Consider the following 27,280-nt stretch of genomic DNA (forward strand, 5'->3'; position numbering starts at 1 on the left):
TTATTATACCAATAATAAGTAACGTAAACATTATAATATAATAGTAAATACATTGTAATATAATAATATATTTTGATTATGGTCTTGGTGTTACACATGCTTGACTCTTTTCATGCAAGATCAAAACTTTTTACTCTATTGATGAATATTATATTAAGTCCAATTAGCCATCTAGGAGATATTTAATTGATTTTTACTGATATATTCAGCTAACCTTTATTTTGGCAAATAATGCCTGTTTTCACCATCAATCCCTAATTTTTAAGTGACCCCTATGTATACAAAATTCCTGTTATGTGTAGGGATCATTTAAAAATTAAGGATTGATGATGAAAACGGGCATAAGCCAAGCATTATGTCACGACTATCACTGGGGTCTAATTCAGTCTATACCAAAAACAGAATAAATACTGTGTAATTATCAGTTATTATGTCATGAACTATAGTTAAACAGTCTAACGTAACTAAGCTTTGGGTACAAACGAATATACTAAAATTGGTTCAGCTGCCCTAAGCTCGTGAATTGTTGCTTGTGGAAAAAATGAATGTTGCCAGTCGTAAAAAAATTGATTGCCCTATTAAAAATATCACTTTCCATTCAAGATCTTTTTCAGAAAACACGTCTTTTCTTTAGTCATTTCACAAATTCTCGTCATCAATTCCAAAAAAACACGTCACATTTTAGTCAATAATTTTATGGCGCAAGTACACTATGCGGGAAATTGATCGAGACTAGTGTAAACTCGCACTTCGGTTAGTTTCGCCATGCGTCGTCCATACTTTGATGAGCGGGCTCGCGGTTCTTCTAGGTCAATTTCCTGCATAGTGTACTTGCGCCATTAGGTACAAAGTACACTCACGTCCCAAATGTTGCCAAAGATGAATAAATTCATCAAAATAAATTAACTATCAAATCCGATACGAAAACTACAAACGAATTGTGCCTATACATACATAGTTTCCACAAGCAGATTCTGCCAACGCGATGCAAGCTTGCCCGCTGTCTGGTTAGAAGCGGATTACCAGAGTCCGGAAGACTTACCGCCTGGCGGGTTCCGTACGCGGACCGAAGTCTTGGTGTCAAGGCCCTCTACCTCTTCTGAAAAGCAAAAGTTGAAGCTGAAAAGCCTTGTTTTGGTAGCATTTAAAGTAACGTAGCGAGCAAAATAAAATGTGAGACAAAATTAGAATAATACGCGGTGGACTTTTAGCTAGCCTGTCACTAGTAGGTATTCCTATTTTCTTATTAAAAGGGTTTGTTTAATTCTCTCCTGATTGGATTGATTAAAAAGGTCTCGGTCCAAAGTTGTCCGTCCTACCAGAGTAAATACAAATGAGTAGGTCATCTTCATAGAAACGCACCGAGCGCGGTTTGTATGTGCTGCAACACCCCGCTTATCCATCCACGCTAAATTTTGTCAGTGTGTGCGTGCGCGTGACCTACTCATTTGTATTTATTCTGGTCATACTTTAAGGAGAGTCACGGTTCTCGACTTAGTTCTAGAATAAAAAAGGCCAAACATAGAGGTCTTTCCTATGACTGTAGATATTCGATTTTCTGATCGAGGGTTGTTAACATCGAACAGTTAGATTGGCAACTTACCTTGCAGCCACCACTCCATTGAGCCCGCGGAGTAGGGCTCGATCCACCCTACATTTGGGAAGATGAGACCTTTACCCTATCAATGGGCTTACTTAGCTTTTCTCCAAAGGTTCCAAGGTTCTATTACTGGATGATGATAGATGTCCAGGTCACCTTACTTCAGCTATACTAATACTTTCCTAGTCTCCAGTTTGAGAGTACCGTAATTGGATGCCAGCAAGGCGAAAGGGTATGCCAGCAAACTGGCTAGAGGTCAACAAGTGTGGAGGCTGGTTTGCAGAAATATGAGCAGGTCTACTTAATGCTGTTAGAAAAGGTGCTCTGCAGCTCTGCTACAGCTGCTGTTAAGCGCGAGAGAGTGAGACACAGGCATGCTGCAAGGGTATCTGGTCTACTCACTGCTGATGAAGAAGTTTCTCTGCAGCTCTGCTACTGTTGCTGATTGGTGCGAGATAGTGGGACAGGCTGCTGCAAGGGTATCTGGTTGTCTACTCACTACTGATGGAGAAGGTGGAGCTCTACAGCCCTACTGCTGCTGCTGATTGGTGCGAGAGAGTGAGACAGGCTGCTAGCATCACTACTGCTGCTGATTAGCGCGACACAGGCCATGCTGCAAGGTTATCTGGTCTACTCACTGCTGATGGAGAAAGTGGAGCTCTGTAGCTTAAGCAACTGCTGCTGATTGGTGCGAGAGTGAGACAGGCTCCAGCTGCTAGCATCACTACTGCTGCTGATTGGCGCGATACAGGCCATACTGCAGGTGTATCTGGTGGTCTACTCATGAAGATGCTGCTACTCTGCTGATGGAGAAGGTGCTCTGCAGTTCTGCTACTCGTGCTAGCATCACTACAGCAGTAGCAGCTCTGTTTGCCAGGAGAGAGTGAGACACAGGTCATGCTGCAAGGGTATCTGGTCTACTCACTGCTGATGGAGAAGGTGGAGCTCTGCAGCCCTACTGCTGCTGCTAATTGGTGCGAGAGAGTGAGACAGGCTACTGCTGCTAGGCCTGCTAGCATCACTATAACAGTAATAGCTCTGTTTGCCACGAGAGGGTGAGATACAGGTCAAGCTGCAAGGGTATCTAAAAGGTATCTATCTGGTGGTCTACTCACTGCTGATGGAGAAGGTGGAGCTCTGCAGGTCGCGCTGGCCGAGCTCGCGCATCTTGCGGCCGGTGGGCGTGCTGCAGCCCGATGACACAGACATGGCTTCCAGCTGCTTGTTTACCAGCGTCAGCTCTGGAAGAGATTAAAGTCAATTATTTTTCATTCGTTCGTTTCAGCCAAATGACGTCCACTGCTGGACAAAGGCCTCATCCAAGGCTTTCCATAGTTATTTTTAGCAACAGTTTTAGTGAAATGGCCTCAATAAACAGTGGGGAGTGTAGGCCAAATCCTTTCGTTCGTTTCAGCCAAATGACGTCCACTGCTGGACAAAGGCCTCCCCCAAGGATTTCCACAAAGACCGGTCCTGCGCTGCCCGCATCCAGGCACCTCCCGCGACCTTCACCACATTGTCGATCCACTTAATCGTGGGCGAGAACTGCCCCAAAGACCATCAGCTTTGCGAGCTATGTGCCCCACCCACTGCCACTTGATTTTCAACCGACTTAAAAAAAAGGAGGAGGTTCTCAATTCGACCTGTATGTTTTTTTTTTCTATGTTTGTTACGCGATAACTCCGTCAATTATGAACCGATTTGAACAAATCTTTTATCGGCGTATAGGTAATACCTCAAGGGTGGTCCCATTTAAATTTAATAATAAAAAAACAACCCCCAAGGGTGGAAAATTGGGGATGAACTTTTTTATACGCAATATCTCCGCCGATTATAAACCAATTTGAACGATAAATTTTTTTTGTTGAATAGGTATTATCAAAAGCGTGGTTTCATGCGAATTTGAAGAAAATATTTCACCCCCAAGGGTGGAAAATTGGGGATGAACTTTTTTATACGCAATATCTCCGCCGATTATGAACCAATTTGAACGATTATTTTTTTGTTGAATAGGTATTATCAAATTTTTTTAATTTTTAGTTTTTTTTTGTGTTCACGCATTTGAAGTCGGTTATATTTAAAAAAAAAAAAAGTTAATTATAGCAATGCAGGCTATATCGGTCACTTTGGTTCTCCTGCGGATTTCCTCATTTCTGATTTGATCACGCAGGGAAACTCCTAGCATAGCACGCTCTATTGCCCTTTGAGTGACCTTGAGCCTTTTTATGAGGCCCATAGTAAGCGACACTGACCTCTATACATACTGAACTGGCTGCTGTCATAACATTTTTGTGCCTATTTGATTTTCGCCATTTTGGCGCTGTAGGCAGATACGAGAGTCCATGGAACTAAAATTAGTGATTTTCTATCCAGCTTACTCTTATGGTTACTCCATATATTGTACGTCAAAATTAGTTCTCGGAACACTCGTAGTGGCGCTTCAAATTGGCACACGCAATTAGCTGTAATTTGTATGAAACAGCCTGTCTAGTGTGTATAGAGGTCAGTGGTAGGCAACCACGTTTCAGATTACCATCCCTGGTTCTTATGATCGCTCGGAACAAATAGGGTGATTCCATACTTTTGCTTTATTTATCATCTATTTACAAAACAAATAGTGGGGGACAACGGAACTTTTTTGGTTTCGATGTCCACCACTGAGGGACAGAGCAACTCATTTCTTCTCAGTGTCCACCAGTAGGGCCCAACGTGAAGATTTCAGTAGCGCTGTCCCCCACTGGTGGACATTGCAACTTTTTTTCTCGATGTCCACCAGTGGTGGACAAATAGTGGGGGACATCGGGAATAAACGATGTAGTTTAGTACTGACCGTGGTGGGTAGGCGTGGAGTTCCCGTTGGTCCCGTTAGCCGCCTCCTGCTGCGGGGAAGCGGGCGCCGAGCGGAGGGAGCCGGCGCCGTAGATGTAGGGGCTGTTGACGGGCGTCTTGAGGAAGCGCCCGGACCCTGCAAGGGAGTTGATGTTCAAATAATCTGTACTAATATCCTACCAATATATATTTTTTTTAATGGCAATTAAACCTCTCTGGGAGGTTTATTTCTGCCAATGTCGAGTGAAAATTGACATAGTTATCAATAGAACGTGGGTGTTTCAGTTCTATTGATTTTTCATGGATTCCGTGGAGTTAAGTATGCCCGTAAGCAGGTTTCAAGACGCCACCGGGTCCATAGCGGGTTGTTCATACGACAACCCACTCGACACTCGATGCGCGCTCAAATACGAAGTATTTCAATGTTTTTTTATAATTTATCACTTCACTGCACTTTAGAACACAAAATAACACCAAATTTGTACACTAAAGTCCATTAAATAATAAATTAAAACCATTAAAACAGATCGACCATGCTTCCCGTTCAACTACCCTCCACGGAATCTCTACCAATATTATAAATGCGAAAGTTTGTGTGGATGTCAGGATGTTTGTTACTCTTGCACGCAAAAAATACTGAACGGATTTTGATGAAACTTTACAGTATTATTTTTTATAACCCAGAATAACATATAGTGACAAACTAAATTTCACGCGGGTGAAGCCGCGGACAAAAGGTACACTATAATAGGCTAGATGACAATATTTCAATTATTTGTCCGTCAGACAGATAATTAGAAAATATTTCTCATATTTTTTATTTTCTTTCATAATTAAATAATAAAAGTGCTACATCGAGTTGAAATGGCGCGATACGTCACGCTTGAGTAGAATTTTTACTCAATAGTGACGTCACGCGACGTTTCAACTCATTATAATACTGTAATTATTCGATTATAAAAAAAATATTTATTTATTTATTATTAATGCATACACAACAGGTAACAATCAAAGGATACAACGGTAGTTACAAATAATTGCAATTATTACAAAATAAATGCTTATAAATCTAGATTGCAACCTAAAAACGTGTACACACAGCATGCAATAACAATCACGTAAACATTGTGTAGAGGTAAAAGTAACACAAAAGTAAGCTGCGCCTATGAATTACCCATAAAGACAAGTAATGCACAGGCGCAACCCGTTAAAAAATCGGGTCGTCAAAAATTAAAAAATCGGGTCAAATATTTTAATTATCTGTCTGACGGACTAAATATAATTACGATTTCATTACCCAGTCATCACCAGTAATAAAAACCTTATTTATTCAAAAGGTAATTTTGAATCTCAAATTCTAATTAACTCTTTCAATGCGAATTCAGCAATGTACTGTAAAATTAGTGTCCCTTTTTGGATAGAAAAGTGTTTTACAGTTTGTGTGTGAGGATGGATTCTTAATGAGACAACATCCGATTAGCAATAGATTAAATATAAATACTAATAAAAAGTTACACAGTTGTTGAACACTGTTTTAAAATGACATTTCCATACTAAACGTCACTTTAAAACACTGTTCAACGAGCGTGTAAGTTTTATTAGTAGGGGGGTAAGATTTTATGGTACAAGGGCGAAGTAATAGTCAAAAAATCACATAAAAACTTTGCTTTGGCATGAAGCGTGCCCTGTAGCTGTGTAGCCCGCGCTCGGCTCAACTGTTATCTCATACAACCATCATTGTACTACGTAAGTATGTCATAACTTACCCTCAGCTACTCGGAGGTCCCCGTCATCGAGGCACACTCGCCCGTTGACGATCACGTACTGAGGGCTGCCCACCACGTGTTGACCCTGTAAAAGACATACAGGGATATTTTGGATTAAAGACGTCATATTATAGTCAATGGAAATATCAAGACCAGTAATTTTGTCGTCGAAATATAAACGAGTCCCCACATTATAATTTATTTTCTGCATTTTAGAGTTGAACAACGGCTGAATGGGTTTCTGGCGAGTAATTAGATCGCGAAGCGAGTATCGCTCATCGCTGAGCGAGTGAATATATCCGCGTCGCTGGTGGCGGCCACACGGCCCTTCGCCGGCCACAGGTTGCACATCGCGACTGCGAGAGCTACTCACTGCTACTATGGCTACCCATAGATGAGTGAGCGAGTAACTTGCAACAGTTTAATTGCTCGAGAAACGTCACGCATGTCAAGACCAGTAATTTTGTCGCTGGGCTATTAAAACGAGTGAGCGAGTGCAACGGGCGAGTAGAATGAAGGCTGTATAGTCTCTTGGCGAGTGTTGAGATCGCCAAGCGAGTATCGCTCATCGCTGAGCGAGTATAATATTTGACGCCTCTTATCACTGTTAAGCCTTGATCACACGTAGGTACCTACCGAGTAAACGGGCGAGACAGTAAAATGTTTACTCGGTCGAGACAGTGATGTAAGCGAGTGCTGTTCACACGTGTTTTGAAATTAGCACAGTCAGTTCAGTTATATTGAGACTTTTCTATTTCTCTAAACTGTGGACGTGACGTCAATCATTTGGCCGAGTGGCGAGACAGTGCACGTTCAGACCTGCCGAGCGAGCGAGACAGTGCGGGGCAGCGGGAGCGTGGATACTCGGCGAGTAGTCGAGCTACTGTCTCGTCGCTTTGCTCGGCCGAGTCGGCCGATCACTCGGCGCTATGTTCATACGCACCGAGTACTTGGCCGAGAGCACTGTCTCGCCCGATTACTCGGTACGTGTGATCAAGGCTTTAGTATGAATGCTAACTCGGGTAAAGATCGCTAGAAGTGTCTAGATACGCGTAGCGTAAGCCCAGTCGTTGGATGAGGCCATTGTCTTGCAGCAGCTGTCTAAACCTTTCTCGGTCACACTCATCAGCAGGCTAAATTAGTCCTTACCTCGAAGATGTTAAAGTCCACGGCGTGCCGGTGCACTAGGGTCTAGCTCTAGTCCTTTCACGCTCACAGTCATTGCCAGGTTCAAGCCAAAAGGGTCCTTACCTCGAAGATATTAAAGTCCACGGCATGCCGGTGCGCGGCAGCAGAGATGGTGCGCTCGAGGCGCGGGTCCCACACCACGATATCCGCGTCGCTGTTGGCGGCCACGCGGCCCTTCGCCGGCCAGAGGTTGAAGATTTTGGCTGCGAGAGCTGGTTATATGGCTACTGCTGTCCCATAGATGATTGAGCGAGTAACTAACAACAGTTTTGTTGGTCGAGAAACGTCACGCATGTCAAGACCAGTTATTTTGTCGCTGGACTATTAAAGCGAGTGAGCGAGTGCGACGGACGAGTAGAATGAAGGCTGTATAGTCTCTTGGCGCGTGTTGAGATTCAAGAGACTTCTTGGCGAGTATATTAAATCGCCAAGTGAGCATCGCTCATCGCTGAGCGAGTATGTTGATGACCCTTGTCGTTGCTAGTATGAACGCTAGCTCGAGTGAAGGTCACTAGAAGTGTCTAGATACGCGCAGCGTAGAACCAGTCGTTTTAGATATCTTTAGAAGTGACCCTTGTTCTGCAGCAGCTGTCTATAGTTAGGAAAGTTACTTGGAGGAAGTCTTCATCAGTCCAAGGACTAATGCTAGTGTCTTGCTCTATTCCTTTCTCGCTCACAGTCGTCAGTATCAAGCCAAAATAGTCCTTACCTCGAAGATATTAAAATCCATGGCATGCCTGTGCGTGACAGCGGAGAAAATCCCAATCAAGGAGGACCAAGTCTCTAGTGTCTAGCTCCTCCTTCGCCGTGCTAAATTGGTCCTTACCTCGAAGATATTAAAGTCCACGGCATGCCGGTGAGCGGCAGCAGAGATGGTGCGCTCAAGCCGCGGGTCCCACACCACGATATCCGCGTCACTGTTGGCGGCCACGCGGCCCTTCGCCGGCCATAGGTTGAATATCTTGGCTGCGTTGGAGCTGGTGACGGCTACGAAGCGGCACGGGTCCATAATTCCTGGAGATTGAGAATTATTTGATGATTTTCCGTAGAGCGAACAAAGTAACTATATTTCAGAATTTCCAAGGGCAGGGCATATAGCTCGTAGAACTGATGTGTGATGAAGTGTTATTATAGTGGATTTACCACAATAACCTAGCGGCCGACGGGTAACGAAGTAGCGTTCTTCGAATCTTGAAACAACACCGATGGGCTATTTTCGGTTCAATTGATAAACCCAGGACAATGTAAAGCTATTAAACGTGCTTCTTAAAGTAACTATTACCAACTTTACTTCGAAAAAGTTTCCGTGACGGGGATCAACACTATCTGTCGTCACCCGCATACATATTTTTTTATAGGTACTGAAGTACTGAGCTGACTTTCAATATGCCACTGTGTTCGGTAGTAGGCTGTAGTAAAGTAAATATCAATTCTCAAAAAACCGTATTGAACAAAAAGTGGTAATTATGGAATTTGAGACTGATAACTTAGACTGGGTTGCACCATCTCACTTTGACTTTAAAAAACGTTAAAAATCTGTCAAACTCCTTACAAAAAACACCGGTTATCGTTATAGTTACAGTACAGTCAAAGTTAGGTGTTGCAACTCAGCCTTAATGATCTATTGTAAATGATGAGGGACCTTACCAGTGTTAACAGCCTTCTGCCACAAGATGGCCATGCGGTCCTCAACCCCGTTGACTCCATTGGGAATCTTCGAGAAGTTGTTCTTGCCGATCTCCTTGTCTTTCTCATGGAAGGTACAGTTGTCACTGCCGATCAACTGCAGGCGGTCACTGGAAGTAAAGTTCGGTGCTCGGTGGTGACATGATATCATTATTTTAGCCGCAAGACGTCCATAGGCCTTCCTCACAGATCACAGAAACTAAAGGGAGATGTGAAAAGGGGGCGGGGCCGGTGTCGCAGCAATATGCCCAAAAACAGAACACATTGCTCGTGTCAGCAATGATGACAGCAGCGACGTCATAATGTAAACAGTTTAGATTGCTTGCGTAGTACTAAAGATTATTCGAACTTTGAGTACTGATACCGCAGTGGATAATGAGCAAGCACATAACATCTGCTAGTGCCTTCATCCTTAATACAAACAACTAAGGTTCAAATTGCATTACTTACTTACAACATGAGCTGGGGGTGGAGTAGTAGTTCTAGATCTTACGACAGGTCAATCGAGTAAGGCCCAGTACTAACTTCAACCTTAACACAAGTATACAGGGTTCAAAATGCAACTCACTCGGCCAACGCCTCGCACATGGCCTGGGGGGTAGAAGGATCCGGCCGCAGCGGCGGAGAAAGAACGTGCGCGGCCGCGTGACGGAAGCACGAGTTGCGGTAGTGGGTACCTGAGGAAAGTGATATGTTATAGGTAACTACCCTCATAAATAAAAGAAGATTTGTTTTGCAAATACTGTCAGATTTCTCATTAATAGTCGATTTTGGTCACTTTAAGGACGGTTTGAACTCGACTAATGGTCGGCTTTTGCTTATCAACATAATGTGTTTTTAAACAGAGGTTTACACTTTCAAAAAATAAATTTTGTAATTATTTTGGCCCAATTTAGCAAATAAAATCAATTCGTAACAAAAGAAATGGGGCACTTCCACCAAGCGTCGTTATTTCCACACCAACTCTCCGCTCAGCTTCTTATTCAAGATCCATCTTCTCTCTTCGCCGCTTTAATGGAAACGGGCTTAGTGAGTCCTCATAATAAGCCGTTATTTCAACACCCTATACAAGTGTGGTTTTGTAAAACAACGCTCATCTCAGGGGTAGTACACATGAAAGTAATTACAAGAAAAATATGAATAAAATTTTAACTACCACTTTATTAGTAAAAAACCTTGTTCGTCTCCTAAAACTTTCGAGACGGCGTTTGTTACCGCCCGCATCAGCCCCGCGTAACCCGATACACCACTGAGCACATGCGGACTGATCGATAGCTCGCCCGCGTAATAATACCATTTTTCTGATTTCATGGATTTTTCCAAGGTTTTTTTTTAAATTTTTTTATATTCTTTTTCTGCATCAGTGTCGTGTATACTCCCACTCCTGAGATAGGCGTTGTTTTACAAAACCACACCCTGTATATCTCACCATCAGTCCCAACGGTAGCAGCCAGAGTTTCTCCATAAACAGGCGGCTTCTGACGCGCGCGCGCATTCTCCAAGGCTTGCACAGCGCTCTTGGACATCATGTGGACTATGTACAGCGGGGAGTTCGCCTGGAATAGAAGATAAGCTTTAGAAATAAGAACGGCACTAGGGAGAAACATTAGGATTCTAATCAACAGGTTAATTATTAGTTATTGGCATTTAAAGTAGCCAAAAAGTTCGTAACCCGTCTTGGAATAAGGTTGCGTTGTCAATTTCTTGGTCACTTTGGGTGCCACGAAGTATTTGACGCTGAATGTACAAGAGTCCAGGTCAGATTGGAAACAGGATTTCACCTCCTCGTCCCGGGACAGCTGGTGGCCGTGAGCTCTTATGCTGCATTGATTTTGTTAGCGATGATGCAAGTCTCTGGAGAGCGTAATGTTCCTGCAGTGGGGACTAAATGATCTGATGGTACAATCTCGCCACTAGTAGCTCCTCAATGTTGCTATGATGTGACCTCTAGATGACCTACGCTGTTCTGACCTGGTAAGAACTGACGAAGACCTCTAGAGAGACTCTCTCTAGAGGTCTTATGCTCTTGCAGTGGAGATCATGACCTGATGATGCGCTGCTGCTAGTAGCAGCTTCTAGTATTGCGAACTATGATGTGACCTCTCTCCTGAAGCTGATGCTATACTGACCTAGTTAGAAATTACATAAGTGGAGACTAGATAATTATCCTGATGCTGCACTGACCTGGTTGGCGATGACGCAGGCGCGGTTGACGGCCTCGGCCTCCACCTCCTCGTCGCGGGACAGCTGGTGGCCGTGAGGGCCGGTCACTCCCGCCATTCATTCTAAATTTTAACTTTGGCAGCTCCTCACTATTGCTATGATGTGACCTCTCCCTTGGACTAGATGACATAATGATGCACTGACACCAGATCAGTAGCTCCTCAGTGCTGCTATGTTGTGACCTCTCTTGACCTGATGCTACACTGGTTGGCAATGAGTCTGCCTTGTTGCCTATAGCAGCTCCTGTGTTACTATGATGTGACCTCTCTCTTGGACTAGATGACCTGATACCTCTAGCAGCTCCAGTGTTGCTATGATGCTGCACTGACCTGGTCAGCGATGATGCAGGCCTCTAGAAAGAATATTGCTCCTGCAGTGGAGATCAGATGTCTATCCCAGCTCCCGTAGCTCCTCAGTGTTGCTATGGTGTGATCTCTCTCTCCAGATGCTGTACTAATGGTTAGCAGGTCTCTGGTAAGTTAGAGAGGGTCAAGCTCCTGCAGTGGCGACTAGATGACCTGATGCTGCAATCCTGCCTTTCGCTGCTCCGCACTGTTGCTATGATGTGCCGTCTCTCTTGGACTAGATGACATAATGATGCACTGACACCAGGTCAGTAGCTCCTCNGTCTCGCTGGCCGAGCTCGCGCATCTTGCGGCCGGTGGGCGTGCTGCAGCCCGATGACACAGACATGGCTTCCAGCTGCTTGTTTACCAGCGTCAGCTCTGGAAGAGATTAAAGTCAATTATTTTTCGTTCGTTCGTTTCAGCCAAATGACGTCTACCGCTGGACAAATGCCTCCCCCAAGGTTTTCCATAGTTATTTTTAGCAACAGAAAATAAGTGAAATGGCCTCAATAAACAGTGGGGAGTATAGGCCAAATCCTTTCGTTCGTTTCAGCCAAATGACGTCCACTGCTGGACAAAGGCCTCCTCCAAGGATTTCCACAAATACCAGTCCTGCGCTGCCCGCATCCAGGCACCTCCCGCGACCTTCACCAGATCGTCGGTCTACCTAGTCCATCTTCCGGTCAGTGGTCGCCATTAGAGAACTTTTCTGCCCCAGTGGCCATCAGATCTGCGAGCTAAGTGCCCCGCCCACTGCCACTTGTTTTTAGCATGTCTGCAGGCTATGGTAGTCACTTGATTCACCTGTAGGCCAAATCCTCTAGTCTCTTGTAAATTAGGCGATTATCACACTGCACCGCGCTCCGCCGCGGTACGCGGGACGATAGATTTAATCATTATATGCAAGTACCTCAGTTTGTATAGAAAACAAGCGCGGCACAACACACTGACAACGCGTTTGCGCGCGGGATTTTTTATATGTCGCCACGCGGACCGCGGTGCAGTGTGATAATCGCCTTAGGGAGAGACGTGCAGTGGAGAGTAAATGCCCCTTAAGGACTACCTATTTTTTACTATATTTAACGTTCATAAGTGCCACCAGTGGTCGAAATTGAATAAAATTTTGAATAGTCAAACATAGTTTAAATGCAGATGTAGTACATTATGTCGGTTACTTTGGTGATCCGCAGGAGAACCAAAGTAACCGACATAGCTCGCAGAATTGCTAAAATCAAGGGCGGGGCACATAGCTCGTAGAGACGATGGCCGTTGGGGCAGGAAAGTTCTCGAGTGGCGACCACGGGCTGGAAGACGTAGCGTGGGCAGGCCTCCTACTAGGTGGACCGACGATCTGGTAAAGGTCGCGGGAAGAGCCTGGATGCGGGCAGCGCAGGACCGTTCATTGTGGAAAACCTTGGGGGAGGCCTTTGTCCAGCAGTGGACGTCATTTGCCTGAAACGACGACGACGAGTACATTACACTTTACCATACACTACACACTTGCAATACACTGACCATGCGGTAATGCTTGTTTAATTTACTTTAATCTAATTTAGTCTAATTTAATTTATAATATTTATTTTCACATTTATAAAGTTTATGTAAATACATAATTATTATTTGATTAGTGACTCGGAATTTCACACCCAGTTCACATGTAATTCGCTTACTTAGTTTTGAATTGTTTTCGTGTTCACCTACCTACCCACGTTAACTTATTTAAAAATGTTTTAGTAATAGAATGTGTTTCTTTAATTGGCTTATGTTCAAGTTGTATCTTCCTGCACATTTATGTACAATTTAATGCTGTTGAAACATTGTTAAACAAATAAAATAAAATAAAATTATGGCTTTGATGAGTGGTGTGGTGATAAGGATGAGTCGCTTGGACTAGGGTGAGCTGCTAGTTTAGTACTAACCGTGGTGGGTAGGCGTGGAGTTCCCGTTGGTCCCGTTAGCCGCCTCCTGCTGCGGAGAAGCGGGCGCCGAGCGGAGCGAGCCGGCGCCGTAGATGTAGGGGCTGTTGACGGGCGTCTTGAGGAAGCGGCCGGACCCTGCAAGGATATTAAGATAATATACACTCGACGTCAAATAAATCGCACCTTCCGCGACTAGCATTTTCAAACGTATGCATCCCCACTTCCCACCAATATTGGTACCATTTAAAAGCCTAGTTCTAACCTTTATTTCATTAAAGGAAAGGTTTTTACCCCAAAAATGTGTCCTTAGAAGAATCCAGAGTCACTTCTTCAAAAAATAGGTAGTTACGCTAGAGCCAACTTTTATGGCTAGAAAACTGTTAAGTTGGGTTTAATTGCTATCCATCTGTTAAAGAGGACACGTGAAATCATTATTTGGTGTTATAACCATAAAAATTGGTCTAATTGATCCCATAGGTGGGCCCAAAGTGAGGTATTTTTTCAAGTCACATTTATGGTATATGTTAATCATTTATTAAGAAAGTAAATCTGTTTTTCTTTAAGGATATTTATTGGCCTTTCAAATAACACCAATATTGTTGGGGTACCATGATTGTGTCAGAAGAAAATCGTTAAAGTTCGCGTCGCGGAAGGTGCGATTTATTTGATGTTGAGTATAGAATACTTATATTATACAGTACATAACATTTATCAAAACTTAGAGGCTATGCTGAAGAGGCGCTCAGCAATATTCGCGACATAACACAAACCTCATGTCAAGAAGCTGGTTTTCAGCGGGAATTAACACACGATGAGGATTGCGGATTGCGCGTCTGACCGAGACGATATCCAAATAGTAAAAAAGTAACTTTTGGCTGATTAATTTCGTTGCGTTTAACTTTCCACCGGAACAAACTTAACCTTTACAGGTAGGGTTTTTATTAGCGGTCAAGTAGGAGCAGCGGTGGGAAGAAGAGTTTGGAATAGTCCCGTTAGCTTTTGTGTACGGCTTCGCTTACATGAAAAATTGGTCACAGTAAACAATAACACTGTAAGGTTTCATCAAAATATTCTACGAATCTTTTTTCTCTTTCACGCCAGCCATGTGTCTCAAAATGAAAAGATTGTTTGTATTGTGGATGAAAATGCAAATACAACATTAGTGTAAACCATGTTTTACAATACATAAGGTAAGTCATCACATACCCTCAGCCACCCGGAGGTCCCCGTCATCGAGGCACACTCGCCCGTTGACAATCACGTACTGAGGGCTGCCCACCACGTGCTGGCCCTGTAAAAGTAAAACAATTGTTTTTTAGATTATAGACGTCATATAGTCATTTTGTCGCCCAAATATAAACGAGTCCTCACATTATAATTCACCCTCTGCATTGTACAGTTTAACAACGGCTGAATGGGTTTCTGGCGAGTAATTAGATAGCCAAGCGAGTGAATATGATATTTGAGTACTCGTCACTGCAATTATACTTGCTAGCTCGAGTAAACGTGGGTCGCTGGAAGTGTCTAAAGCCTGGTCCGTGAGCACGTAGAATCCCGTCCAATGACCCCAAGCTGCCCATCCTTGTCGCTCGCACGTAATTATGTTGCTGTCGCGCTCGCATACTCACTGCGGGCGCGCGTCGCACAGTCGCGACAGCAATATAATTACGCGCGAGCGATAAGGATGGGTAGCTTGGGGTCATTGGACGGGATTCTACGTGCTCACGGACCAGGCTTTAGATATGCGCAGCGTAGAACCAGTCATTTTAGACATCTTTGGGAGAGGCTATTATCCTGCAGCAGTTGTCTAAAGGTCAAAACCCTTTTCCATCCTATACAGGACCAGCTGAATTAAGAGAGAGCGAGAGGTAGGACCAGTCTTGTTACCTCAACGATGTTGTAGTACACAGCATGCCGATACCTTCGTTTCACCAGCACAGAGACTTAAGTATCTAGCTCTAGTCTTCCCTCGTTTGCAGTGCTATATTACACCTTACCTCGAAGATGTTAAAGTCCATGCCGGTGCACTGGAGTCTAGTCTAGTCCTTTCAGCACCAAGCTAAATTAGTCCTTACCTCAACAATTTTCTTGCTTGAGAAACGTCACGCATTTCAAGACCAGTAATTTTGTCGCTGGGCTATAAAGCGAGTGGGCGAGTGCGACGGGCGAGTAGAATGGTGGTTGAGTGTTGTCTTGGCGAGTAATTAGATCGCCAAGCGAACATCGCTCATCGCTGAGCGAGTATAACATTTGACGACTCTTGCAGCTGCTTTAAAGGTCGCCGGAAATATCTAGATACGCGCAGCGTAAGCCCAGTCGTTGGATGAGACCATTGTCCTGCTGCAGCTGTCTATAGGTAGAAAAGGAATCCAGGAGTTTCTTTATTGAGAGAGAGAGAGACAGGTAGGATCCTGCTACCTCGACGATATTGAAGTCTAATAGTGCACTCGCTTCACCAGAGACTCTAGCGTCTAGCTCTGTTCCTTTCTCGCTCATAGTCGCCAGGTTTAAGCCAAAAGCGTCCTTACCTCGAAGGTATTAGAGTCCACGGCATGCCAGTACGTACACTGTTAGGGTCTAGCTCGTTCGCAGTCATCAGCAGGCTAAATTAGTCCTTACCTCGAAGATATTAAAGTCCACGGCATGCCGGTGGGCGGCGGCGGACATGGTGCGCTCGAGGCGCGGGTCCCACACCACGATATCCGCGTCGCTGTTGGCGGCCACGCGGCCCTTCGCCGGCCATAGGTTGAAGATCTTGGCTGCGAGAGCTGGTCATATGGCTACTGCTGTCCCATAGATGACTGAGCGAGTAACTTGTAACAGCTTTCTTGCTCGAGAAACGCAACGTAACGTAAGGCCAGTAATGTTGTCGCAGCGAGTGTGCGAGTGCGACAGGCGAGTAGAATGATGGCTGGATAGTCTCTTGGCGAGTAATGGGATCGCCAAGCGAGTATCGCTCATCGCTGAGCGAGTGAGTATAATATTTGAGTACTCTTGTGGCTGCTAGTATTCATGCTAGCTGAGATAAAAATAGCTGGAAGTGTCTAGATACGCGCAGCGTAGAGCCAGTCATTTTAATCACCCTTTGTCCTGCAGCAGTTGTTGTATTGAAAGAGAGGTAGGATCAGTCCTGGTACCTCGACGATATTGTAGTCCACAGCATGCCGATACCCTCGCTTCACCAGACTAGAAACTTAAGCATCTGGCTCTCGTCTTTTCTCGTTTCTTTTGTCTCGTCTCGCAGTGCTAAATTGGTCCTTACCTCGAAGATATTAAAGTCCACGGCATGCCGGTGGGCGGCAGCAGAGATGGTGCGTTCGAGGCGCGGGTCCCACACCACGATATCCGCGTCGCTGTTGGCGGCCACGCGGCCCTTCGCCGGCCATAGATTGAATATCTTCGCTGCGTTCGAGCTGGTGACAGCTACGAAGCGGCACGGGTCCATAATGCCTGGAGATTGAGATTTTTGTGATGATTTTCAGTTGATCAAAAGTAGCCAACATAGCTTGCTGAATTGCCAAACTTAATTGGCAATGGGCAGGGCACATAGCTGGGCATTAACTCGTTAATCCGTTAATCGTTAATTAACGAAGTTAACATTTCTATTAACGGATTAACTTTGAAGTTAACTTTAAAAAATGTTAACGGACTCGTTAACTTCCGTTAAATTATCCTAATTCCGTTAATCGTTAATCCAGTACCTACTATTTACCAAAAAGATACAGCAGGCACGCTGAAAAACGCTAGAAAAACGCGTTCTGACAACTACGCTCGGGCTTCCAGAACTTTCAGAACCCAAAACAACAGTTTTTGTAACCAGATCACTAACGCAACGATATAAAAAATGCTATTTTTTTATTTATTTACAAGCTTTATATTGACTTCACTTGTGAGTATGTATGGAACAAATCTTGCAACTGAATTTAAGAATTCCCTCAACCGATTGAGCTGAAAACAAGCTTTTATTCTGAAATGCAGTTGTCCTAAAACAAAAAAATAATTGTACTTATGCAAGGTTCAAATAATTTCGGAAGCTGGTAGCGCAAACATAAAAGAGGAATAAATTCCATGCGCGATACAAGCCTTCGAAATTATTTGAACCTTGCATACAATTATTTTTTTCGTTTTATTATCACGTGTTAACGGATTAACGATTAACGTTAACTTGCGTTAAATCTTCCGAAATATAACGTTTTAACGTTTAACGAAGTTAATTTTTTTAGTAACGGTTTAACGATTAACGAAGTTAACTATTTGATTAACGGTGCCCAGCTATGGCAGGGCATATAGCTCGTAGAACTGATCTGTGACAATGTGTTTAAACCACAATAGTCTAGCGGCTGATGAGGATCGAAATAGTGTTCCTTGAATCTTGAATTAGTAGTCGCTTCATTTGATAGACTCAGGACAAAATGCACATGTTTTTTATTTTTTAAACTTAATTAATTTTAACATGTTTTAACCCGATATGCGTTTAAGTAATCGTTGACTCGTTATGTAATGACTTAGGACATTTTCCTGAGCGCTGTAGCGCCCCTAGAAGCTTCTTTCAAGACCTAAAATCTTCATAGATTTTTTGATTCACTCAGCATCGAGGACACCTAACGTAACCGGCGAAATTATCCCGTCAAGTGGCGCTATCAGTTACTTTTTATACTGACTTCCAATATACCAGTGTTCGGTAACAGTCTGTTCTAATGGTATTAAGTTCTAATCTAAAAAATATTAAAACAAGATTTTCTCAGACTGCTTAAGGATTTACTAGAATAGAACAGCCCTTACCAGTGTTAACAGCCTTCTGCCACAAGATGGCCATGCGGTCCTCAACCCCGTTGACTCCATTGGGAATCTTCGAGAAGTTGTTCTTGCCAATTTCCTTGTCTTTCTCATGGAAGGTACAGTTGTCGCTGCCGATCAACTGCAGGCGGTCACTGGAAGTAAAGTACAGGTTCGGTGCCCGGTGGTGACATGATATCATTATTTTAGCCGCAAGACGTCTACTGCTGAACATAGGCCTTCCTCACAGATCACAGAAACTAAAGGAAGATGTGAAAAGGGGGCGGGGCCGGTGTCGCAGCAATATGCCCAAATACAGAACACATTGCTCGTGACAGCAATGATGACAGCAGCGACGTCATAACAGTTCACATTGCTTGCGTAGTACTAAAGATTATTCGAACGTTGAGTACTGATACCGCAGTGGATAATGAGCAAGCACATAACACCTCCTAGTGCCTTCATCCTTAATACAAATAACTAAGGTTCAAAGTGCAATACTTGCTAGCGTATCAACATAAGCTGGGGGTGGAGAAGTAGTTCTAGATCTTACGACAGATCAATCGAGTAAGGCCTACTCAAGTACTAACTTCAAATTTAACACAAGTATACAGGGTGGAATTTTGTAATGCCACCTGGAGGGAAAGTACCTACTCTTAATATTGTAGACAGATTTTTTTTTCTCAAAGAAAACATTTCTTTATTTTTGAAAAGAAATAGAACTGCATTCAAAGATTTCCAAAAATTTGCTTGCCACACAAAATTACATCCTGTATTTTTATTGCATCGATCGTTAGGGTTTAGTAAAAGAATGAAATCTCTCTAACAAAAGGAAAACCATGAAATCTTAAATTATTTTAATTATGTACGAATTTTTTTTCGAAAATCTTTGAATGCAATTCTCTTTCTTTTCAAAAATAAAGGAATGTTTTCTTTCAATAAAATTTTCTATCAGTATTATGAGTACTTTCCTTCCAGGTGGCATTACAAAATTCCACCCTGTATAGGGTTTAAAATGCAACTCACTCGGCCAGCGCCTCGCACATGGCCTGGGGGGTAGAAGGATCCGGCCGCAGCGGCGGAGAAAGAACGTGCGCGGCCGCGTGACGGAAGCACGAGTTGCGGTAGTGGGTACCTGTAGAAAGTGATATGTTGTACTACCCTCATAAATAAAAGACGATTTGTTTTGCAAAAATTTTCTGATTTCTCATTATTAGTCGATTTTGGTCACTTTAAGGACGGTTTGAACTCGACTAATGGTCGGCTTTTGCTTATCAACATAATGTGTTTTTAAACAGAGGTTTACACTTTCAAAAAATAAATTATGTAATTATTTTGGCCCAATTTAGCAAATAAAATCAATTCGTAACAAAAGAAATGGGGCACTTCCACCAAGCGAACAGAAGAGGAGACTATAGATGTTTTGAATAACCAATTAGATTTCGTTATTTCCATACCAACTCTCCGCTCAGCTTCTTATTCAAGACCCATCTCCTCTCTTCGCCGCTTTTATGGAAAGGGGCCTTAGTGAGTCCTCATAATAAGCCGTTTTTGCAACACCCTATACAGGGTGTGGTTTTGTAACACAACTTAATACAACTTTCACATGAAAGTAACTACAAGAAAAATATTAATAAAATTTTAATTACCACTTTATTAGCTTTATTAGTAAAAAACCTTGTTCAAACGTCTCCTAAAACTTTCGAGACTTTTTCTATTGTCATGGATTTTTCCATGATATTTTTTTTTGGCATCAGTGTCGTGTATACTCCTACCCCTGAAATGGGCGTTGTTTTACAAAACCACACCCTGTATATCTCACCATCAGTTCCAACGGTAGCAGCCAGAGTTTCTCCATACACTGGCGGCTTCTGGCGCGCGCGCGCATTCTCCAAGGCTTGGACTGCGCTCTTGGACATCATGTGGACAATGTACAGCGGGGAGTTCGCCTGGAATAGGAAATATAGCTTTAGAACAGTGGTTCCCAAACTTGTTTTGTCTACTGCCCACTTTGAGAATAAATTCTTTTTAGCGCCCCCATTTGTAGTCGAGAGTCGAGTGCTCAGTCGGTGTCTAAGTGACCTCCTAGTAAATGACGCCTCCCAAGCCTCTACACAACGTCCCGATTTTTTTTCTGGGTCTCTTACCGCCCCCCTTTAAGCCTGCGCTATCGCCCACTTTGGGAAAGACCAGTGGCGTAGCGTGGCTTTTCGCCGCCCGGGGCCGTCCGGAAATCCGCCGCCCTTTATTTTAATTATAAATATTTTAAAGTTTAAATATTAATTATATTGAATGGACTTCAGGTACACTATTCACCTTATTTGTTGAAAGTCAAAATAAACTACCACGCACTGCTTCAGAAGGAAAATACATTAAAGAGAAGCAATTGCTTGAAACCCACAGGAAGTTTGATTTTCTTAAATAGCTCAGCTTTATTATAGTTAGGGAGGCGAGGTAGCTAAATGGCGTAATTCAACGGCGCCGTCGAGACCTATCAAAATCGAAAGATAAAATAATTTCGAAAAGAAAAGCTCGTATGGCAAAAACCATTTTAGCGGTGGGTTTGGCGTGTACGGTTTTTCAAAAATGTTAAAAAAAAACAGTTACTTGGGCATTCTCGAGCGCGTCAGATATTCATACTACGTATGCCCCGAGTGCCTCTGATAACAACGGTATACTAATCTGCCGGTTTGCGTGGTGGGGGTAGGCATATAAAGTAGTCAAAAAGAGGGGTAAGTAAGCTCCTTAAATATTTTTGTTACTATTACTTAAAAAAATAGATTAAAAATTTACTCTTCGTGCTTTTTTCAAAGCAAAATCTTTTACACAATCGTCGATATCAAATTGTATCTCATTTTCAATTGCCAGTATAACTAGATTTGTTAGTCTCAACGTAGACATAGTCGACCTTTTTTTTTCTTGTTCATGCAATGTTTTTTTTTCTTATCCGCCGCCCCCTTTCATATGCCGCCCGGGGCCATGGCCCCCCCTGCCCCCCCCAAGCTACGCCACTGGGAAAGACTGCTTTAGAAGGAGAGAAAGGAACGTTTGTTGAAATGGTACAAAAGTGACAGAAGAAAACGCAAAAAGAGGAAATAAATTATGATCTGATTTAGCCAAGCCTGTTTGTGTAATTCTATTTATTGTTCACTGTGACAAAAATTGCCTCCAGTTAAAGTTCCTAAAGTTTTGGACATTAGCGCGAATGGTCTTTTGCGCGAAAAGACATTAGAGCGTTTGGATTGCTCGAAAAGACGCTTCTGACAGTTCCAGCGTATATTTGATGTTGCCCTGGCCTGCTTAGCGATGATGCAGGCTTCTAGAAAGGGTATTGCTCCTGCAATTGAGACCAGAATACCTGATGAAGCACTTCCGCTTCTAGCAGCTCCTTAGTGTTGTTATGACTAAACTTGACCTTCATTGGTTGGGTTTTTATGGCGGTCAAGCTGTAGCACAGGAGTTGCAGTGGTGGGAACGAGAGGTGGGAATAGTCCCGTAGTGTTGTTATGACATGACCTTTCTTGATCAGATGCTACACTGATCTTTTTAATGATGATGCAAGTATCTGGAGAGGGTATTGCTCCTGCAGTGGCGACTAGATGACCTGGGAGCAATGACGCAGGCCTTTGGTAAATTAGAGAGACGCGTACTCCTGCAGTGGAGACTAGATGACCTGATGGTATACTGACCTTGTTAGCGATGATGCTAGTCTCTGAAGAGGGTATTGCTCCTGCAGTAGGAGAGGATGACCTGATGCCTCTAGCAGCTCCTCAGTGTTGCTATGATGCTGCACTGACCTGGTTGGCGATGACGCAGGCGCGGTTGACGGCCTCGGCCTCCACCTCCTCGTCGCGGGACAGCTGGTGGCCGTGAGGGCCGGTCACTCCCGCTTCTAGAAGCTTCTCGGTGTTGCTATGATGTGACCTCTCTCCTGATGCTGCACTGATCTGGTTAGCGATGATCCAAGTCTCTGGAGAGACTAGATGACCAGACGCTAGCCTGGTTAGTAGGCCTCTCGCAAGTTAGAGAGGATCGAGCTCCTGCAGTCGCGACTAGATGACCTGATGATACTCTGACCTGGTTAGCGCTGGCCTCTAGAGAGGGTACTCCTCTTGCAGTGGGGACCAGATGGCCTGATGATGCAAGTCTCTAAAGAAGGTATTGGTGTCCTGACCTGGTTAGCGATGATGCAAGCCTGTGGTAAATTGGAGGCGCGTGCTCCTGCAGTAAAGACTAGATGACCTGATGCTGCACTGACCTGGTTGGCGATGACGCAGGCGCGGTTGACGGCCTCGGCCTCCACCTCCTCGTCGCGGGACAGCTGGTGGCCGTGAGGGCCGGTCACTCCCGCTTCTAGAAGCTTCTCAGTGTTGCTATGATGTGACCTCTCTTGATATGCTGCACTGATCTGGTAAGCGATGATCCAAGTCTCTGGAGAGACTAGTTGACCTGATGCTAGCCTGGCTAGCAGGCCTCTCGCAAGTTAGAGAGGATCGAGCTGCTGAAGTGGCGACTAGATGACCTGATGATGCACTGACCTGGTCAGCAGGTCTCTGGTAAGTTAGAGAGGGTCGTGCTCTGTGCTGACGCCTCTGGCAGCTCCTCAGTGTTGCTATGATGCTGCACTGACCTAGTAAGCTATGCTGCAGGCCTCTAGAAAGAGTATTGCTCCTGTAATGGAGACTAAATGACCTGGGTAGTAATTACGAAGGTCTCTAGAGAGGTTATAGCTTCTGCAGAGGACACTAGATGACTTGATGCCCCTAGCAGCTCCTCAGTGTTACTATACTAGGTGCGACCTCTGTCTGCACTGACTAAGTTGGCAGGCTTCTAGTAAGTTAGAGAGGGTCTTGCTCCTGCAGTGAAGACCAAATGACAATGACGCAATTCTGCCTGACCTCTCTCTTGGACTAGATGACATAATGATGCACTGACACCAGGTTAGCAGCTCCTCTGTTGCTATGATGTGACCTGTCTCCTGATGCTGCACTGACCTGGTTGGCGATGATGCCAGTTTCTGGAGAGGGTATTGCTCCTGCAGTATGAAGTAAAAGAACTGATGCCTCTAGCAGCTCCTCAGTGTTGCTATGGTGTGACCTGTCTCCTTATGCTGCACTAACCTGGTTGGCGATGACACAGGCGCGGTTGACGGCCTCAGCCTCCACCTCCTCATCGCGGGACAGCTGGTGGCCGTGAGGGCCGGTCACTCCCGCCTCTAGAAGTTTCTCGGTGTTCCGGGCGATGATGTGGCCGTTTTCGGCGTGAACCTGGAGAGACCAAGTAGAGGTTTTAGAAAATAAAGACAAATAATTAGGAGTCACTTAAGAATAGATTGTTTCGGCCGCAAAATGCAGCATCCTAAAAGTGTTAGTTAATTTTTAGCGTTAAGTCGCATCTCAAACTAATTTGAAAATTATAAATAACTTGAAAAAATCGAAATCCAGTGTCTACGCTCAGTTGGAAGAGCAGTCGCCCGGCAAGCAGAAGGTCGTGGGTTCAATTCCCGCCTTAGGCAGTTCGATTTTTTCAAGTTATTTATAATGATACTCTAGAGTTCTAGACTGAAACTAGTAGAACCTACCTACCCTACAGAAGCTTAAACATTTTATGGATGAGGTTACGAGTAGGTACTATAAATATAATCTCTAAAATCTTATAGTTAAGTCAGTCAGATAGAAAAACATATTATTATCGTCAAGATATGAAAAATACGTGGTAAAAATGTTTTTTAGATTTTAAACTTTCCCGTTCCATTTCAACTAAAACGACGCCGCGAGCCGTCAGTCTGCTTGTGACCACGGCTGCAGCATAGCAGCCGAAACGTCAAGCCGTTAGTACATAATGTAACTCATATAAAAAACGTTAAGTTAATACCCGTGTTTCTCTATTTTAGGTTTTTTAGAATAGAGTAACATATTTTATCTTACCTGAGCCAAAGCCCTTAGTTCAGTGCACGTTTCCATGGCGCAAGAAAGGTCATAATCGTCCAGCATCCACGCGTCCTTATACGCCATGAACATCTTGAAAGAGTTCACTCCGTACTCCTCGGAGGTCAGCTTCTCCATTTCCTTCTTCACGGAGGGAGACCACCAGGTCACGCCCACGTGGAGACCGTAGTCGCAGCATACCTGAAGGTATCAAGACCAATCTATCAATATCAATAATCCAATCTATAAATGCGAAAGTAACTCTGTCTGTCTGTCACGCTTTCACGCCTAAACCACTGATCCGAAATTTTGATGAAATTTGGCATAGATATAGTTTAAGTCCCGGGAAAGGACATAGGATTAGTTAGTTTTTATCCCGGTTTTTGAAACAGGGACGCGCGCGATGGTTTTTTTGGGATAGACAAAATTCCACGCGTGCGAAGCCGCGGGCGGAAAGCTAGTATAAGATAAGTGAGATCCGTATTGAGGTCATTATACACTTATCAACCCGGAAAGGGATCAAAAACGTATCGCCTTTCGTTTCGTAAGCGTTTACGTTACGGTTCGGATAGTGTGCGTTGTACTACGGACTTTCATACAAAGAATACTGACCGCCTCGAGTTGATACGGTTACGATCCGTTTCCGGGTTGATACGTGTGCTTTGTCCTTTACAAAACAATAACAAGTAATAATAAAGTCTTGCCTAAGCCTCGATTCGCTAGACTGAAGATCTAGTGAACATTTTTTATGTGATAGGTGATTTACATGTTTTGTAAACTTTGGGATTTTATGAACATAATTATTTACCTTGCCGTCAGCCTTCTGTCTCCAGTTGTTGTAAGCTTCCACAAGAGACTGTCCCTTCTGAGGTAGAACGAAGTCAACTGAAAAAAGGAAGAAAATATTATTTAGTAGGTCATCCCCTAACTAAGCAGTCTTCCTTTACCCGGCTTCGAGCGGCAATGGCGCTGTACGTATTATACGTCGTGCTAGTGAGTGTTTACTTATCCTTCATAATTAATTTTACCAAGGACGACAACAGTGAAAGTTGACCTTTTACACTAGGTACGGGTTATTCAAATATTAGTATTTAGGTGAGGTGACTGGATTATGTAGCGTTAACTTCTTTTGAATCAACATGAAAATTAAAAAATATATTAATATGAACTTACGCTGAATTTTAAGGAGCGTTTGGAAGTATGTTAAACTTTTCATTAATTAAACCTTAATACCTAAGTTATAAGGATATTTAAGGGTACCTTTGCCTCCATCTGCCTGTGATAAATGCGAGAGCATCGTATTAGCAGTGGAGACAAAATTACTTGATGACTAGGATACTAACGGACCGACGACCTCATAAAGGTAGCAGGAAGGCCAACCGGCCTTTGTGGAATTCATTGGGGGAGGCCTATGTTCAGCAGTGGACGTCCTGTGGCTGAAATGATGATGATGATGAAGGATACTTACGAACAGTAGTAGTTCCTCCAGCTACCGCCGCTCTGGTCCCCTTGTAGAAGTCGTCAGCAGCCTTGGCACCCATCATTTCCAACTCGAAGTGGGTGTGGGGATCAATTCCTCCCGGAATCACCAGTTTCCCGGTTGCGTCGATGGTGCGGGTTCCCCCGGGGATGATGAGGTTGCGGCCCACTTGTCTGGAAGAGAGAAAAAGGGGGTTAGTGGATTGGAATTAACCTTTATTTGTACTTCGTTTAAACAAAGGGATTAGGGATAAAAACCAACCTCATACTATTGTTCCTGGATTTTTATATCCTTATTTATGCCCATCTCAATCGGTTCAAACGTTTAAGGCTGCGTTGAACCACGTAGCTTTAACAGTAACTAACTGGTGTTTTTTGTATGGAGTTTGACAGATAATTGACGTTTGTTAAAGTTAAAGTAAGATGGTGCAACTCAGCTTTAGAATGAAAAGGCAAGGGACAGACAGACAGTTTGTTATTTTGTATTTATAAAATGACATGTTAAGTTATGTTGACTATAACATAAAAAACGTATCATCCAATAAATAAATCACAGCGTTTATCTTATTTTGTTTGTAGTCATCTATACAATTCATGTTATTAAGAAACCATTTTTTCGCTAATTGAATTCTGATAGATTTAATTATGAATTTAACAAAAAACAGTCAGTTCAAACCAATAATACCTCCATCCCAAAATAAATGTGGGGGAATCAGCTGAGTCACCCCACTTCCTACTCAGAAGTGATTTAATTTAACCAATTGTTAACGTTAACTATAACGAAATGCGTTGCATTGGGGTTAAGAATCTATTGACCTGGTATTTTAAATGATGCGGGAACTATTTTATAGGGTTCCTTAGTCCTGGAAAAGAACCATTCATCTTAATTTTGTTAAGTAGTTACACTTCTTCTAATATACCTAAATATTAATGAAAACGCTAGAGGAAGTAGAATCTATCGCCCGTATCAATTCACCAACGATGCTTGCTTAAGTGAAGCAGCAAATCGAACGCACAGTGTTGAATAGATCTCTGTGATTGGTTTGTGTGTCACGCTGTGCGTCTACGCGCACTGTGAGACCTCATAGTAACGTTTGCGAATACGGGCGTATGTTTTATGTAGGGGACGCAGGGAATCATCTAATTATCTGTTTCCACTGTTAGGCTGAGTTGCACCACCTATAACCGGCGTTTTTGTATGGAGTTTTGTTTAACAGATTTTTGACGTTTGTCAAAGTTAAATTAAGATGGTGCAACCCAGCCTTAGGCCCAGTTTTTTGATTTATAGTTAAATTAACTAATTGTTAAATTTTGCTACTAATGGTTAAATATTAACAAAATGTAAACTAATAGTTAAAAAATGTACTAAAAGCCAAGCTAACCATTGTTCTAAAAACGTTTTTTCTGATATTTAACCACTTGTCATTTGACATCTGTCAAATTTGACCATTGGTTATTTTAACTAAGAATCAAAAAACCGGGCCTTAGTGTTCCCGAAGTAAAATTTTCGCAACGTCCACCAGGGTGGACGTCTGGTGGT

General features: G+C 43.4%; 1 protein-coding gene across 1 annotated transcript; it reads right to left on the reverse strand.

Annotated features, from left to right (window-relative positions):
* Positions 1 to 861: 861 nt before the first annotated feature.
* On the reverse strand, positions 862 to 26,007 carry LOC114365276 (Collapsin Response Mediator Protein). Its single transcript, XM_028321794.1, has 23 exons — positions 26,003 to 26,007; positions 25,730 to 25,914; positions 25,070 to 25,146; positions 24,262 to 24,462; positions 23,455 to 23,601; positions 20,157 to 20,283; positions 19,361 to 19,469; positions 18,341 to 18,489; positions 16,821 to 17,008; positions 14,765 to 14,849; positions 13,559 to 13,693; positions 11,900 to 12,017; positions 11,622 to 11,763; positions 11,254 to 11,349; positions 10,499 to 10,625; positions 9,638 to 9,746; positions 9,031 to 9,179; positions 8,179 to 8,397; positions 7,447 to 7,595; positions 6,196 to 6,280; positions 4,431 to 4,565; positions 2,716 to 2,841; positions 862 to 1,099 (listed from the first exon to the last, which is right to left on the reverse strand). The coding sequence occupies exons 1-23, from the start codon at positions 26,005 to 26,007 to the stop codon at positions 1,020 to 1,022; spliced, it is 2,943 nt and encodes a 980-aa protein (XP_028177595.1). The 3' UTR covers positions 862 to 1,019.
* Positions 26,008 to 27,280: the final 1,273 nt, after the last annotated feature.

The sequence above is a fragment of the Ostrinia furnacalis genome, unplaced genomic scaffold (genome assembly GCF_004193835.3).
Source record: "Ostrinia furnacalis isolate ACB-3 unplaced genomic scaffold, ASM419383v2 OfSCF0447, whole genome shotgun sequence".
NCBI classification, from domain to species: Eukaryota; Metazoa; Arthropoda; class Insecta; order Lepidoptera; family Crambidae; genus Ostrinia; species Ostrinia furnacalis.